At 37.9% G+C, this 14,898-nt stretch overlaps 1 protein-coding gene across 2 annotated transcripts in view; it reads right to left on the minus strand.

Annotated features, from left to right (window-relative positions):
• Positions 1-14,898, minus strand: part of CNTRL (centriolin) — a 36,480-nt gene that overhangs the window by 10,586 nt on the left and 10,996 nt on the right. The window contains exons 1-20 of one of the 2 annotated variants that reach the window (XM_019472426.1): positions 14,784-14,891; positions 13,533-13,686; positions 12,277-12,497; positions 11,401-11,577; positions 10,269-10,403; positions 8,652-8,797; positions 7,999-8,179; positions 6,836-7,015; positions 6,352-6,531; positions 5,657-5,773; positions 5,086-5,230; positions 4,119-4,258; positions 3,443-3,629; positions 2,866-3,176; positions 2,327-2,535; positions 1,936-2,128; positions 1,426-1,556; positions 1,151-1,291; positions 905-1,031; positions 250-414 (exon numbers count right to left, since the gene is read on the minus strand). In XM_019472426.1, coding sequence (XP_019327971.1) covers positions 250-414; positions 905-1,031; positions 1,151-1,291; positions 1,426-1,556; positions 1,936-2,128; positions 2,327-2,535; positions 2,866-3,176; positions 3,443-3,629; positions 4,119-4,258; positions 5,086-5,230; positions 5,657-5,773; positions 6,352-6,531; positions 6,836-7,015; positions 7,999-8,179; positions 8,652-8,797; positions 10,269-10,403; positions 11,401-11,577; positions 12,277-12,497; positions 13,533-13,686; positions 14,784-14,852 — 3,309 coding nt within the window. In that variant the 5' untranslated portion in view covers positions 14,853-14,891. Of the gene's footprint in view, positions 1-249; positions 415-904; positions 1,032-1,150; positions 1,292-1,425; positions 1,557-1,935; positions 2,129-2,326; positions 2,536-2,865; positions 3,177-3,442; positions 3,630-4,118; positions 4,259-5,085; positions 5,231-5,656; positions 5,774-6,351; positions 6,532-6,835; positions 7,016-7,998; positions 8,180-8,651; positions 8,798-10,268; positions 10,404-11,400; positions 11,578-12,276; positions 12,498-13,532; positions 13,687-14,783; positions 14,892-14,898 lie in introns of those variants that run through there. The other variant, XM_019472425.1, reaches the window with a different exon arrangement.

Here is a 14,898-nt window from a genome sequence, read left to right on the forward strand (position 1 = left end):
AATTTAGTTCTCAAGGGACCAATTCTGTTAGCATTACTGGAGAACTAGGGAGTCCTACTTCTTATTTGTGCATCTGGACCAAGCTCACACAAAACTGTAAACCTGCTTGTTCTATTTTTCAGTGGGTTTGGGGAGGTCATAGAAAGCAAAACTGATTTTGTGGAAACTTTATGGGATGTTTTTGATACTTCTATTATTTTGCTGTTCTTCAAAGATATAATGAATTGAAAACTCATTTGGAAAAGTTACTCTTATTTGGCGTAGTTTTTCATTTGCTTCAGTCTCTCCATCTCGAAGAGCTTCTTTGAGGTCACCTTTCTTTTGAGAAATAGAGTCTTGAAGGACACGGAGCTCTTCATTTCTTTGAGTTAACTGTTGCTCCAGAAGCAAGAGCTCTTGTTGCTGAGCGGTAATCTAAAATGTAGAAGTTTAGCAGAAGAAGCATCTGAAGGCTTTTGTTTTTGTAGCTACACACATGCACAAGAACAAGTGCAGTACACTGTTCCCTGCCAGAGATTTATCTGAATTGCGTAACACGTCAGGATCCCCTCAGAGCAATGAGCTTCACGTGCTAAACCTGTATAATATAGCCAATACTAAAAGACTAAGTTCTGATCTGGACAGTGCAGTCCTGTACCTCAGAGTCTAAGTTTCTTATTCTGAAATGCAGTAAGAATTGTCATAGAGAACTCTGCAGTAACATTTATTATGCAGAAACGCCAGCGAGATTGGGATGACACTTACTATGAGACAAAACAAGAAAAATTCAAATTGCCAACCATAAAATAATCTTAAGAATTAAATTCTTCAGGCAAGGCAGTTCAGAACTTAAGGCTCTTCTCAGCTTTCAGTTACCTCAAAAACAATAAAATTGATAGTCCAGAGTTAATAAGATAAGCCTTACCTGATCTTTTAATCTTTCCAGTTCACTTTTCTTGCCTTGAAGAAGGTTTTCTGCTTCTGTAAGGATTTGGAGGTGATGTTCTTCATTACCTTCTGCAACTTTAATATCTCCTTGAAGCTTCTGAAGACTAACAGTGAGGATAAAAACATGACTCAGAAGAAACAAGAATACCTTAGGCAGTTACTTATTGGAGGAGAACATCTGTATTTTATCAAGTACAGCTTATGATAAATTAAAAATACTTACCTTTCAGTTAGCATTTCTATCTTCTGGTTTAGCGACTGGAACTCAGAATCTCTTGCAGCCACCATTTTGTTGATTTCCTTCAAAATACCTTCTTGTTGCCTCTTACGCTGTTCTAAATCCCTTGTATCTGCCTGTAATAACCTAAAGAAGCATTTATGCCTTTTCATATTAACGTTTTAACAGCTCTCCCTCTCCAAAAGCATTATCTTGATATTTGAAAGAATCTTGTTGTTCTCCTCATCCCCATTTGATACAAATTCACAAGAACAGTGTACCTTAATTGCTGATCTGCTTTCACAAGTTTAATGGCCATTTCCTGAGCCCTTCGCTCTAGCTCCTTTGCCTCAGTTTCAGTACGGGACAAATGCTGTTTGGCATGATTGTACTTTTGAATAGTGTCTTTAGTCTAGAGCAAAAATTGAAGATTATTGAGACAATACATTCCCATCTTATGCTTTCCACATCCATAACCTGCAGGCTAACTTAAGATGATCTCCTTCTGGCTTGAATATTCCACCTGAGCTTTCTTCCTTTGTATACCATGAAGTAGAACCTTTTCTCCTCTCTTGTCCAGAGCAGAAAAGCTTCCTCCTCTTTGGCAAGGACTGAAACATTTTCTTTTCGCACAGGTTATCCCATGACTTATTTTCAAATAGAAGCATTTTAAGAGGCTTCAGGTTATCCAAGTGAAAATAAACTGCTTAGACAAACAACCATCCTCTGCTTAAAACAATCTTAAAGCAACACGCAAATTCTTCTGCACTTAGAGTTATGGCTTTACTTACTTTCCCCTGTGTGCTCTCAAGTTCCACTTCAGCTTCTGAAAGCAGCCTATCTGCCTCTCTAAGCTCTGCTCGTCGTTTCAGAAGAGTCTTCTCTATACATTCAATTTCATTTGCAACATCTTCATGATGTTTAAGAGACTTTTCTAACTGCAATTCTGCAATAAGGTTGTCAGTATACCCTTCAATAAAGTCCCTAAAAGGTCAGGAAGAAAGACATGGAATTGAAGTACAAAATGCCAGAGGCCCGGAGCCTCTTGAAGTTCTAGTCCATTACACATACTATAAAGACAAGAGCATTAATTGTAAATGAGTCAGTATTAACTTTTATTGGAAAAAAGCTTAGGTATTTCCACATGCTTACTTTAAATGCATTCTAGTGCAATATTCTTACTTGCGTTTGTTATGTTTTTGAGCTGCTCTTCGTAGCTCTGCTACTTCATGTTCCAACTCTTCTCTTTCTTGCAGAAGTTCTTCAATGTTTTGATGCAATTTTTCTACCTCTTTTTTGCATTTATGTTCAGCTGCCTCTGACCATTTATCTTTGTATTTCTGAGACTTTAAATAATACACAGTGTCTTCTAGCCTTGAGACTTCGCTCTCCTACATACAGGAAACAGAACAACAAAAATCAAGACCTATTTTCTATTTCAGTCCTTCTGAGACACAGGAGCAGCTACAGATAGCGAAGACCAGACTATTAGCACTGAAGACAGAGCATTCTTATCAGCAAGCTCGCTCAGATCCAGAACTTTCCTAGCACAGACTTTTTTTTTTTTTTTTTTTTGAAAAACTGGACTAATCTAATCTGTGAAAATGAGGTTTTGGTTTTTGAATTTTTTTTTTGAGCAAGCATATGTTAAAGATGCTCCTAATCCATTCATAAGTCAGTTGCCTATGGTTAAACCTGCAGCTTACAGCTCTGTATCTTACCAAATCATGATGTTCAGGCACATTGCAGTGAAGCACTCCAACAGGAATGAGTGGGACAGTGAAGTTTGGAGGAAGAGGGCCATAGACAACCTGGGCTCCCACAGGAGGTGGGCCATAGATAACAGATCCAGGAGCAATTGAACCTCCACCTGCTGCTGCCGGAGGAGGGCCATAAACCACAGTTCCCTGAGGTACAGGGGCACCATCTGGAAGGACTGTGTAGATAACTGTACCAGGTGGTGGTACAAAAGGAGGATCTTTGGAAACACGAGTTTCTTCATTTCCTTCGCTATCTTCTTTTGCTCTTCTATCTTTACCAAAAGCAAAAAAGAAAGAAAAAAAGTTATTTTTAATCACTTTTTCAGTAGGAGATATTCTTCACACGCACATTTTAAAATAACACACATTCTATGTAATGTACAAAAATGTAATAAACACTGCTAAACGGAATAATGAGTTCAGCAGTAATAAACATCTATAATTCACTCATGCACATAAAAAAAAATTCACTATGAACTCTAAGCAAGTCCATCTTTAGTATGCTCCTAAACATTCTGAGACCACAAGACTGACTTACCTTTACCAGAATTTGTTTTGTACAACCTATTTCTGACTGGTGAATAAACCCAACATCCTCCTTGATTGGGCAAGTCTTCCTTCCTGCACTGCCTGTCCTGACCACACCCTCTTCTGGGTGGGGATGTGCCAGAACACAGTAAACAAACTCCAGAATCTTTTGTGCTGCGGGAAGCAGGAGTTGAAGCCTAAAGAAAAAAAAGAATACGTGTTAATCTAGAAATAACAAATCATGTAAAATAAGTTATTTGTTGTAGACATTCTAAAGCACTGATTTTTCCAGAAGAGGCTGTACATACTCTGCTTTCTCTCACTTCCAAGCATGATGCTGCTTTAAAAGAGAGCACTAAATATATTTTAACAGTATTTCTCTTAAATTCAGACAAATGCTGTTTTGCAAGAAAAGTTTTTTGTCTGTAATGTCCCCTTTTAACCTTTACCTAAATGAATTTACAGTGCTGCATTTTGAATAGTTGTCTCCAAATTTTACATATACTAGATTCCTATTACTACAAAGTAATAGGCTTTATCAGGGAACATTTGTGTGTGTGTTGTTTCAGTATTTCTCTTATACGCCAGCCAATATTTTTTCTTAAGTTTCTCCCAGACCTAGCAAGTTTATAACGGACTCTCCCATATCAAATGGCTTTCCACAGAATAGGATTTTTATTTCTGACCTGTGATGATGGCATGTAATACCAGTATCCCCTTCTTTTCAATGGATCCGCTATACTGGTGATATAATCACTGTGGTATGAAAGCACATTTTTGAGTGCTGCAATTTCATCTTGTAAGTTGTCAATTTCATCTTTGTTACCTGTAAATTAATCACAGTTTTATGGGCATATAAGGCAAATAATTAAGTCATAAATACTGCATTCAGCTTTTCCCTCATTGTTATCCTGTTAATCTGAAACAACATTAAAAAAAATGAATTGCCAGGGGCAACAAACTAAATATTACTATGTAGTGATGTAGATATATGCTGGCCCTTGCAAGTTTGTCATTTTAAGATTGTAGAAATGCAAGTTCATATACAGGTAACTGATGCTCACTTTTCCTTAAATATAGATCTCTGACGATGTTCTAGAGCAGTATAAACTGAATGCATAACACAATTAGTGTTTTCTAAATAGCTGTAAAAAGTATTGTTAATACAAATTAATGAAAACTAACACACTGTCATTCTGACTTTCAAACTGAGGCAGCACTTAACTAAATTTCCAGAGGTCACATGGCACGTCAGCTGGCAAAGCTAGAAACCTAGAAGTGCTAGTCCCACTGCTGGTCCTTAACCATCCATTTCCTCCATTCTTCGTATTTGAAGAAGCAAAGGCCCATACGCTTCACATAACTGCACCTTGTGCATTTCAAATGCACTGTGAAACACTGTACTTCAGAAAAGTTACGTCTTGCTGTTTGCTTCTTATACATAGATAACAGAGAATCCACTGAAGCACAGTGATTTAAGGACAGAATGTATCCTGTACAGGAAGGCATCCTGAACAGTTTATTCTCCTAGAGGAAACTTCCAGATCTCTGAACAGCTTCTCAGATGAAACAGTGAGAAATACGGAGAAGAAAGTGAAGTCTTCTGCATCCATGCTTATCCGCAAGAAATGGAGAGAAAAAGAGAGAGATTACCTGTCCCGATGTTATCCAACAACCATCTTAAACGGTCAATTTGTGCTTTTTGTTGCTCCATAGCTTCATTTAATTTATCAATTTCAAACTTCTGAGAGCTTGATGCAACAGTCTTCTCACCAGCTTTCTCCATTTCATGCTGAAACTATTTAAAATATAAGTTTAAATCAAAGCACTTCAGTTTAAATTAGACTGTGCTAAAACTTTTTCAAACATGCCCATCCATCCCTACAAAAATGCTCACTCAGCAAAACGCATGTACCACTTTGATGCAATACAATTTTTCTTCCCATCCCCTCATATGACCAAGGCTTACAAGACATAGCCACGTAAAGGCATTTACGTGAACAGGTGACAGTTTTCCTTAAAAGTCAGCTACTCTAGTCAGTGAGGTTTTCATTTTGTTCTTTGGCAGATGTCAGGGGAGGGAAGAACACTGTCACTTGGGAAAACTTGAGGGAAAAGGGCGGGGCAGGCACCTCTAAATATGGCATTTTCAGAAACTTACTGAACAAATTCTAAGTATTTTATCTTCCTCATATAATATAGAGCAAATATCACTGCAACCTACTTGTTCTTCCTTCTCTTTGAGGAGTTGTTGTAACAATTCTATTTCTGCTTCTGCTCTGGCAAGATCCCGAGCTGCACGAGCTGCCTCAGCACAGAACTCTTCGGCTTCCTCAATCTCCTAAAATTGAAATTTTAGTTTGCGCTTTAGTTTGCAAGAATACTTCACAAGCTTGCAGATGTCTCATGCAGCTTTGCGAAAAGCTGACTAATAAGAAGCATCATCACTTGCCTGTTCTGAAATTCCAGAAACTGGCAAAGTTTATGTAAAATAATGTTTCTCCTTTAACTTTACAGTATTTCTACAGAGGAGATGCTAGTATGTAGCCAAAAGTGGCTTCATTTTAAAAACCTGAAGTCTAAGAACAAACTTCCATAGTCTTTTCTTTTGCTTTTCTGTCTTATGTAACAACGTATTATCTGTTGTTTGACCTTCAATTAGTAAGATATTAAACTTGCCTCTCCCTCACCTCCTAACACACAGCAAGAAAGCCTGTCCATATCCGAATTTACTCAGGCATTCATCTACTATATTTCAAGATGAGACTATGTCCGAAGCAAGAGCTCCTGTACAGCAGGACAATTCAGAATAATGCTTTGAAGCTGAATTTAAAAAGACAACACCAGGACTGCTCCCATTACGATGGCATTAGAAAGCACTACTTATATACAAGCAGTTAATTATCAATGTTGATTTACCTCAGCTCGCTCCTGATTAATTCTGAGAACAGTCCCATGAAGAGCCTTTAGCTGATTTTTAGCAATGGAGAGCTCTGTGGCTGCCAGTTTATCTGAAGTGATGATTGCTCTCTTTAATTCCTTCAGTTCTTTATCTAGACTGACAAATTGCATTTGTGCTCTGGCATCTTCTATTTTTTTCTGAAACCAGAAAAACAATAGGTTTTATAACTTTTAAGTAAGAAGCAGCACGGAAGAAAGGCTTTCTGTTGGTATGACTTTTTTCCCCACACATATCCCATTTTGTGTTGTATGCATAGAAGTAACCGAAAAAAACTAAAGCAAGAACAACCAATAAAATTTAAGGAAAAGAAAGATGTTATATTTAACCTCTGTGTTCCTTCCTGTATTTGATCTATCTTAGAAAGCAGAACAGTTCAGAAGTTTTTGAATCTTCTTTTCGTGAGCAAACACAGTGCATGGACTTGTCCTTACTCATTCCTACCCTTTTCTCTAAATCTTCCAGTTGAGCAAGAATAGTCTCTTTCTCTTCATCTGCCTCTTGGAGCTGTTGATCAGCAAGGCCCTGAATTTCCTCCATGCTCTTTATTTTTTCATGTAAATGTTGAATTTCATTCCCTAACTGATGGACCTTGTTCTTATTCTGCCTGCTTTCAGCTTTAACCTATAAGTGAAATAAGTTAGAATGAGTAGCCAGAAATTTTTCAACCAAAAGCCACCCTATTTTAATGATTTATAGAAATAACTTTTTGGGAAGTGCAGTAACCAGCATACTTTGTACCAGAAGAGAAAGCAAAAAACTGCTTTGCCACCGTAACTATTACATTTTAAAAATGCCCACGTTATTTTGGTAGTAGTATGTATAGTGATCTTTCGAGGAGGTTACTGGCTATATTTTTCTACCTATAATTAAACTCTTTTTTGCCTCTGAGGCATATCATTGAGTCTAAATTCTAATTCACCAAATAATCAGGGAAAAATTAAAGACTTATTCATTAAAAAAAAAAAAAAAAAAAAATCAGACTCCACTGTTACATGAACACCAAAAAGTGGGTCTCTCCTCGTTATCATACAGCTAAAATTAGAGATTGCTTGTGGAAGTTTTAAATGCACATTAAACCCTTCTCGTCCAAGCAACATTTCTGCAAGCCTTATATAATAAAAGCCAACAAAAGGTTGCAAAGGAGCATGTGTCGTGTCAAATATCCGATTTAACACGTACCAAAAGAAAGCAAGAATGGCTGATATAGTTCACTACTTCAACTAGAATTTCACAGTACACACAGCATGGAAGCGGTCAATTATTTGTTTTCCCTCTTCAGAAGCTTTTGCCTTCTTATACAGTTTCTTTATAATGAAAATTACTGCATGACATACATTTGTGCACAATAGGAAAATCAAAACTCTAATAATGGTTAGTATTCCTGTTCTAATCACGAGTAACAGCATCCTGCTCTGATGCGAGTTGTCAGTGTGTTTCTGACAAGCAAATGTATTCGTCTACCTTCAGTAAAATTATACTTCTCTGAAAGATGGAGGGTAGCAAAGCTACATCCATAGTGAAACTTGATCCTTCAGCTGCAAGTTACATTTTTTTAGACTAAGCTGAAATTGTCTTACTCTTGCTTTTGTTGTTTTGATACATGCCTGTCTATATTTCTCCTGTACTTCTTCCAGTTTTTCTTGCTGGGATACCATTTCTTCCTGCAATTGTCTCTGTCTAGCCCATGCTTTCTCTTTTTCCCTCTGAGCATCAGCAAGGATGTCATTAAATTCTTTCTGCAGATTTGCAAGGCTTTTCCCTAAAACATCAGCTGAATTCTGACATCTGAAAGAGAAACAATCCAGGTTCCAAGACAGAAAATAGTCATTTTAAATTGTGATACCAGATGCTGAAATAATGAAGCTTAATACAATAGTGCAAGTTTAAGACATCCAATGTAAATGAATTCAGGTGCAGCACTGAACACGTTACACTGCACAGACAGACCTCCACCCCAGCTCTATTTATACCATTCTGTCTTTGTTTATTCCCATTCTTTGTTGCTGGGGGCAAAGTGGGGGGAAAAAGTTTGCCCTGTCCCTTGCAGTGAAAGCCACGAGGACTGCATATTTCCCTCAGTAATATAATTACTGAGCTCAGGTGATGTTCTCTTAACAACCACAGGGTGCTGAAGTTCATGTCTGAACTGCCCCAAGTTGCACTCGGTAGGATGCAGGACATGTACCTTGTTGCTCTCATGTACTTACCACTTTCACACGCGCAAATCTAACACTGTTTGTACTTTCATTTTACTCACTTAATCTCTCCAACTCCTGTCTGAAGCTTTTGCTTGAGTTCATTTATACGAGCTAAGACTTCCTCAGGATGAATTAAGTTACCAACTGCATGGTTTAGCTGATTCTGAAGATCTTTAAGCTGTTGTTTCAGGAGATTATTGTCTCCCTAGTCTTAAAGGTTTTTTTGGGGAATTTATGTTCCCCAAAAAAAAAAAAAAAAAAGGACAAAAACCCCCCCCGCCCAACCATAAGCAAACAAATACACAAACGATAAAAGCTAGGCTAGTTCTGTTTTGGGGTTTTTGTTGTTATTGTTTGTTTTTTGGGGGGTTGGGGGGGGGTTGTTTGGTTTTTTTCTGTTTTTTAAATAAAGAATCCAAACATTTTTTTTAGTGTGGCCTGAACCAGTATCAACAACAAAACAAGAACACCCCAAACAATCTTTGCCTTTCAGTTTCCTTATGTTGAAAAGTATTTAAATGCCAGTTCAAAAATGATCTTATCCTTTCCTTAAACTAAGGAAGTACTGTCTTTACATAAGCAAAGCCCAGTGGCACACAGAAGCCTGTCACACTATCTATCCATAATAGAGGATGAACAATTGCAGACACTGTCCCAGCCACTAGACCAAGGAGTCACACTTGTCCTGGCCCCAATGGTCTTGAACTCTTCCCTGCACATTGGCAAGCTTCAGCAAAAATGATAGTGCTAATGTCTGGTGAGGATCCTTTGTAAGCTCCTCCTGAAGTGGTCACGCAGTTGGACTGGATGTTCGTTGTAGGTCCCTTCCAAATGAACTATTCTATTCCATTATGGTGGTCATTGTATCTTCTGAGGAGCATGTGAGATAGGAAAAAGGGATCTGATGGATACAATGGACTGAACCCAGCCTTCCCACAATGAGGGAAACTGCTTTAATCATGCAGCACGTAAAAAAAAAAAAAGAAAAAAGGGGGGGGGGTGTGTCTTTGCCAGCCATATTTTGAAGATCTTGAACCCAGTACATTACTCTTGCCTAGAGAAATCTGGTTGATTGAGCCTTTCAGCAGCTTTAGGGAGAGAAACACTCAGTTTCCAATCTCCGTTAAGATGAGGCACTGATCTGTGACACTATATTAAAGTAGAGGTGTTTCTGTACACCTACGCAGTTCACGAAATGCCTGCGAGTTCAAGGATCACAAGCTCTGTTGCCTATTGTACTTGGATGCCATTACTATTTTGTGGCAATTAAGTATGATTCCTCAGGATCACAGCTTTAAACAGAGGCAATAAATTCTGCTTTAGGTATTGGATCAGTGTTTTCTTCTGCATCCAAATAGTTTTCTTACTGACATGTACTGGATGAAGCTTGTGGGAAATTAAGATGCGTATAACAATTTATCAATCCCTCTGCAATATAACCGAGCAGCTCTGAAATTATTTCAAAGGTCCATCTAAATATCTAAAATAGACAGAGAAAAGACTATGGCATAGGGTCTCTGGACAAGAAAATTAACGTCAGGAAAAGTCACAAACACTACTGAACTTCAAAACAAGACTCATACAGAATCCTTTAAAATTTGTACCACTTTCCACTTGGGGGAGTGGGGAAACATACTGCTTATCAGGTAACTTTTTAAAGGCAACAAATACTTCACCTGCAATTGTTTGAACTGAGAAAGGAGCTTATGATTTTGTTGTTCCTTCTCTTCTGCTAGTTGTGCTTTGGTCAGAGCATTCTCTAATGCTTGCCTTTCTTTTTCAAGTTCAGCTTGCAGGGCTGACAGTTCCATCTACAAACACAGAAAACCTTCAGATTAATATCCCCACTCCCAACCCCAACCTGTCACCCAAATACACAATAGCTATATTTCTTAAAACAATAACGACACCACCTCCTAAAAAAACCCAGCAAAACAGCCCCAACCATCCCAAATCAACCCATCACCATATATACGTAATAGGCGTACTTCCTAAAACATCATCATCATCCTGACAACTTGTACTGTAAATTCTGCTCTAGACCTAGCATGGGCATGTCCTACCCACAAGGTAACTGACAGATTTACATGTTATCAGTGTTCCACAGAGAGCTTTCAAGTTTTTCCTGAAACATCAAAACTAAAAGACTTGGAGGGGTTGGGGACAGACCACCACACTTGACTGTTTTGCATTTTCATTTCTGCCTGCAGTCTGGAATGTGCAGTTGGAATACATCTTGCAAAAAAGCCCCACCATGTTGATTTCTGATGAATGGAAACTGAACCAAGCTAGTAGTTATTGTACATCATCATCATACATGAATCCAAATGAGTATCCCCAACAGTAAGATAAAGTGGGACTGCACAAATTAAAGCATAAATTGTTCTTCCCCAGCAGGAAGCTACTACTTTATAATATATTACAAAATAAAAAGATTTGCTATAAAACTCAATTTCTACTACAAAGAGCAAAGGCAAACTTTGTCTTTCACTTGCTACTTTTCACAGGACTGCTTCAGTGTCATTTCTTTGATACGTGAGCAGTTATCTCTTTCCAGAAAGATGCAGATTATTATTTCCCCTTTGTGAATATTGTGAATATTCTCTACAGGGTCCCCAAAGGATCTGTACCTTGCTTCAATGCAGAGTTATAAATCCTAGCAAACTGATAGTACCTTCCATTTGGGGGCACACCTAAACCAATAATTATTTGCAAGTCAACACTGGAGATGTGGTATGGAGGAAAGCTTGGTTGTTGCTCATCCCGGGGTATATTATCCCTTTGGCAGCATAAGAGCTCTGTTCTTACCTGGCTAAGTTGTTTCAGTCGTTCCAATTCTTCTTTTTGCTGATTGGCTTCAGTGTCTCTGTCTCTTAGCTGGGCTTCCAATTCAGCCTCATAGGCACTGATGTCCCCTTGTGCATCTCTAAGCGATTCATTTATTTCTCGCTGTTCTTGGAGTGCACCTTCTAGCACTGTAATTTCCTGGAATTTTACATTCATTTTAGAAATACATACACCGGCGAGCTGGGATTTCTTAGAGTACATTGCCTCTCTTCCTCTGATACTCTGGAACTCATCATCAATGTGACAGCAGATAGATCAAAATAGAGACACTAACCCTAATCACTAAACATTAAAACTTAAAGCTAGGTGGCACTACTACATACAAAGGTCAGGTCAATGACGCTACTGTGACAGACTGTACAAAAATCTACACTCAAGTTAGAAAGGTGTAGCTTAAAGTGATACACATTTGTCTCTGGCATTAAGGTTTACACAAAACTTATCAGAATACTAAGACAGCTCTAAGTAATTGGCTGATAGGACAGCCGCAAGCTAGCAACACGCACATCCTCAGCTAGCGTCCAGACAGTTTTCACTAATGCAATTCACTATGATATCGACTGCAAATCCATTTTTAGTAATGTCTGAAAGGTAAAGCCTGCATTTCTGAGACATCTTCCATGAAGTACAGATTTACTGTATGTCTCTTGCAACTGGCTTTAAAGGCCCAATTCTGTTCTTAATGTGCATGTGCACATCTAATTGAAGTTACCGTATCAAAAAATTATTTTTTCCAAGGAACTGTGCTTTACTATTCCCAATTTGGTTATTTGCTTATTTTTTCAAGTTTATTCTTAGGTATCTGAATTTGGGAAGAAACATAGTATTAAGCCTTACTTTTCTCATATTTTCTGCATCCATGGCAACTATTTCCAGGTTGTTTCTTTCTTCCTCTAGATCTGCCAACCTTTGTAGCAAAGATTCTTTATCCTTCTGCAACTCCTTACATTCATCATTGGCCTGTTTTGCCTGACACTTAACACTTTCCAGGTATTCCTGCAATCCAATGATAATACTTTCTAAATCCCTTTTCAGTGCTTCATTTGTTGCTATTTGACCTGCAGAAATGCAAAACATATTTGAGATAGTTAAGAAACCATACTTATTTATGAAACAAACAAAACTGCCTTTCTTAATCTTCTTTAAGATGTTCACCTATTGAAATACATAGTAACAACAAGTAACTAGAACCTAACCAGAAAATGCCTGTGCTGTGTTTTGAAGGCTAGGAGTTCCCATATTACCATATCAACCTGACCACTGGAAGAGTTAAAAAGAAAATGCAGTTCTTTGTGCGCTCCCACCCCCCACCTAAGATGATATTTACTACCTTTACACCTAAATCAATTTTGTTTTGATTTTTATACTCATTCTTTTCTGGGATATTTACCTTCACATAGACTAGGTACATAGTAAACATATACATAAGTTTAGTTCATTGACTTTATTAAGTCAGTTTCCAAAACTCAGAGGATCAAGTTGATGCACAGAATGTAAAAGACACTTCTATAGAGGCTACAATCCTATGAGTGAACCTCAGTCAGCTCAAGTACTAGCTACGTAACAGCTCTTTAATATTTTAGATTATTATCTGAAATAGAAATGAAAAGACGATGTCATAAGGGTATTGAACTATCAATACTTCACTTATACAATTAAAAGCAGAGTAATCCTTTCGTCTGCTGTGACAACAAAATTGCAGATCACAAGGTTATGTTAAGTAACCAACAAACCACTCAGCTCAGACTTGATCAAGGGCCTTCCTGCCTTGACATTTCAGTCCTGAACCCCAGAGCAACAAATCAGTCACTTAGTCAAAGCAGTTGTTTGCTTCCCCCCCACCTTAAGAAAAAAAGAAAGAAAAAAAAAAAGTCCTGCGAACTACCCTCCCCCAACCATGTACAAGTGAGGTGACTAAAAAAAAAACCCACCACTAAAAAATATATACGAAGTATCCTTTTAGATCAGTTAAGAATGCCTCTTCCTACACATTCTGTATTTAATTTAAGAAAAGATACAAAACTGAATCCTCAATTCAGTTGTCACGTTATCATAGATACATGAGATACTGTAAGACAAAAAGAAAAATTTACCATCAGTGAGCTGTTGCTCCAAGTCCTTGATTTCCTCAGTTTCCTTAGCAATCCTAGAGAGCATCTCATCCAGGCGACTCTCAAGCTGTTTGTAATGTTTGTTCATTACATCAAACTGCTGTTCTTTACTTGCTTTTTGAGCTTTCATGTGAGCCTGTAAATTAACAGTTGGAAAGGTAAAGTGAGACAACATCAATACAGATTTAAAAAAGTCAAATCAGTATTTTAGCTCAGTTCTGCAGTGTCTCACTACCAGCAGAAAAAGTCACAAGTGCAGCATATGTTGTGATGCTTGGGCTTTGGGGCTGGTTTTTTGGTTTTGGGTATTTTTCCTCGTTACTGCCCCACAAAGAATCCCAGATAGGCAAGCAATCTGTGTGACTAACAGCATCATTAGTGGTCTTCCCCTTGCTCAGGCATGATGAATAAGGCCCACATTTATAAATTATTACTCATGGCTACTACCTTTCTTCCTGCCTTTACTTTTTGTTACACCATTTCCTCTTTCAGTCAAGAACAAACATGATTTCCTCCAGAAGCTTTAATCCTGTCATCCTGCATTGCCTTCACAGCAGATGATGCTTTAGAACATGTCAGGTCACCACCCGAAGGAAAATACTCTGAACAACCAGAAAGTCAGGCCAACTTTATAGCTAAGATTTACTTAAAGCAGATTTTTTTTTTTTTTTTTTTTTAATATCTCTGGGAAATACACCAGACCCACAGCTCACACAGACTTTGGTCAGGACTTCACGCATTTTATATGAATTTAGCTGATTGTTTCAGCTGTATACAAAACTTGGTTATCAACACACTATAGCGCTATCTGTTTCTCACTGGTATGAAATTACTCACAAACGACTCAAATGCCAGAAAACATAGAAAAATACAGAATTATACTGTCATGATAAACGGCACCTTTTTCTTACTACTCAAAAAAAAAAAATAGAGCTAGTAGTAGAAGTTTTAAACACAAGTTCTCAGAAAAATCACTTATAAAGTTGCTTCTATAACAAAAGTAATGGGTAAAAACATAGCTTTCTGTATTTTTAATGTATTAAGCCAGAAGTTATTTTTAACATTCACATTAGTACAATTCAACTTGTCACCTTGTTAAAGACAAACTACCCTTCGGCTTTCAAGAGTGAAATTTCAACAAGTAAAACCCAAGTAGAGGCGCGGCTGCTGAGTCATTTTGCTGCAGCTGCTGAACGTCACAAGAGCGCTGTTTAAAAAAAACCGAACACTTACAGCTTTGCCTTTGCCTTTTCTTCCTTCGATACCATTTGCAAAACGCCCCACCCCCGATCTAGAATTCATTTGACTAAAGAACCGGTATCTTCAGCTTAGGAGGCGGTTAAGCAGC

This window comes from Aptenodytes forsteri, unplaced genomic scaffold (genome assembly GCF_000699145.1).
Source record: "Aptenodytes forsteri isolate BGI_AS27 unplaced genomic scaffold, ASM69914v1 Scaffold68, whole genome shotgun sequence".
Lineage (NCBI taxonomy): Eukaryota > Metazoa > Chordata > Aves > Sphenisciformes > Spheniscidae > Aptenodytes > Aptenodytes forsteri.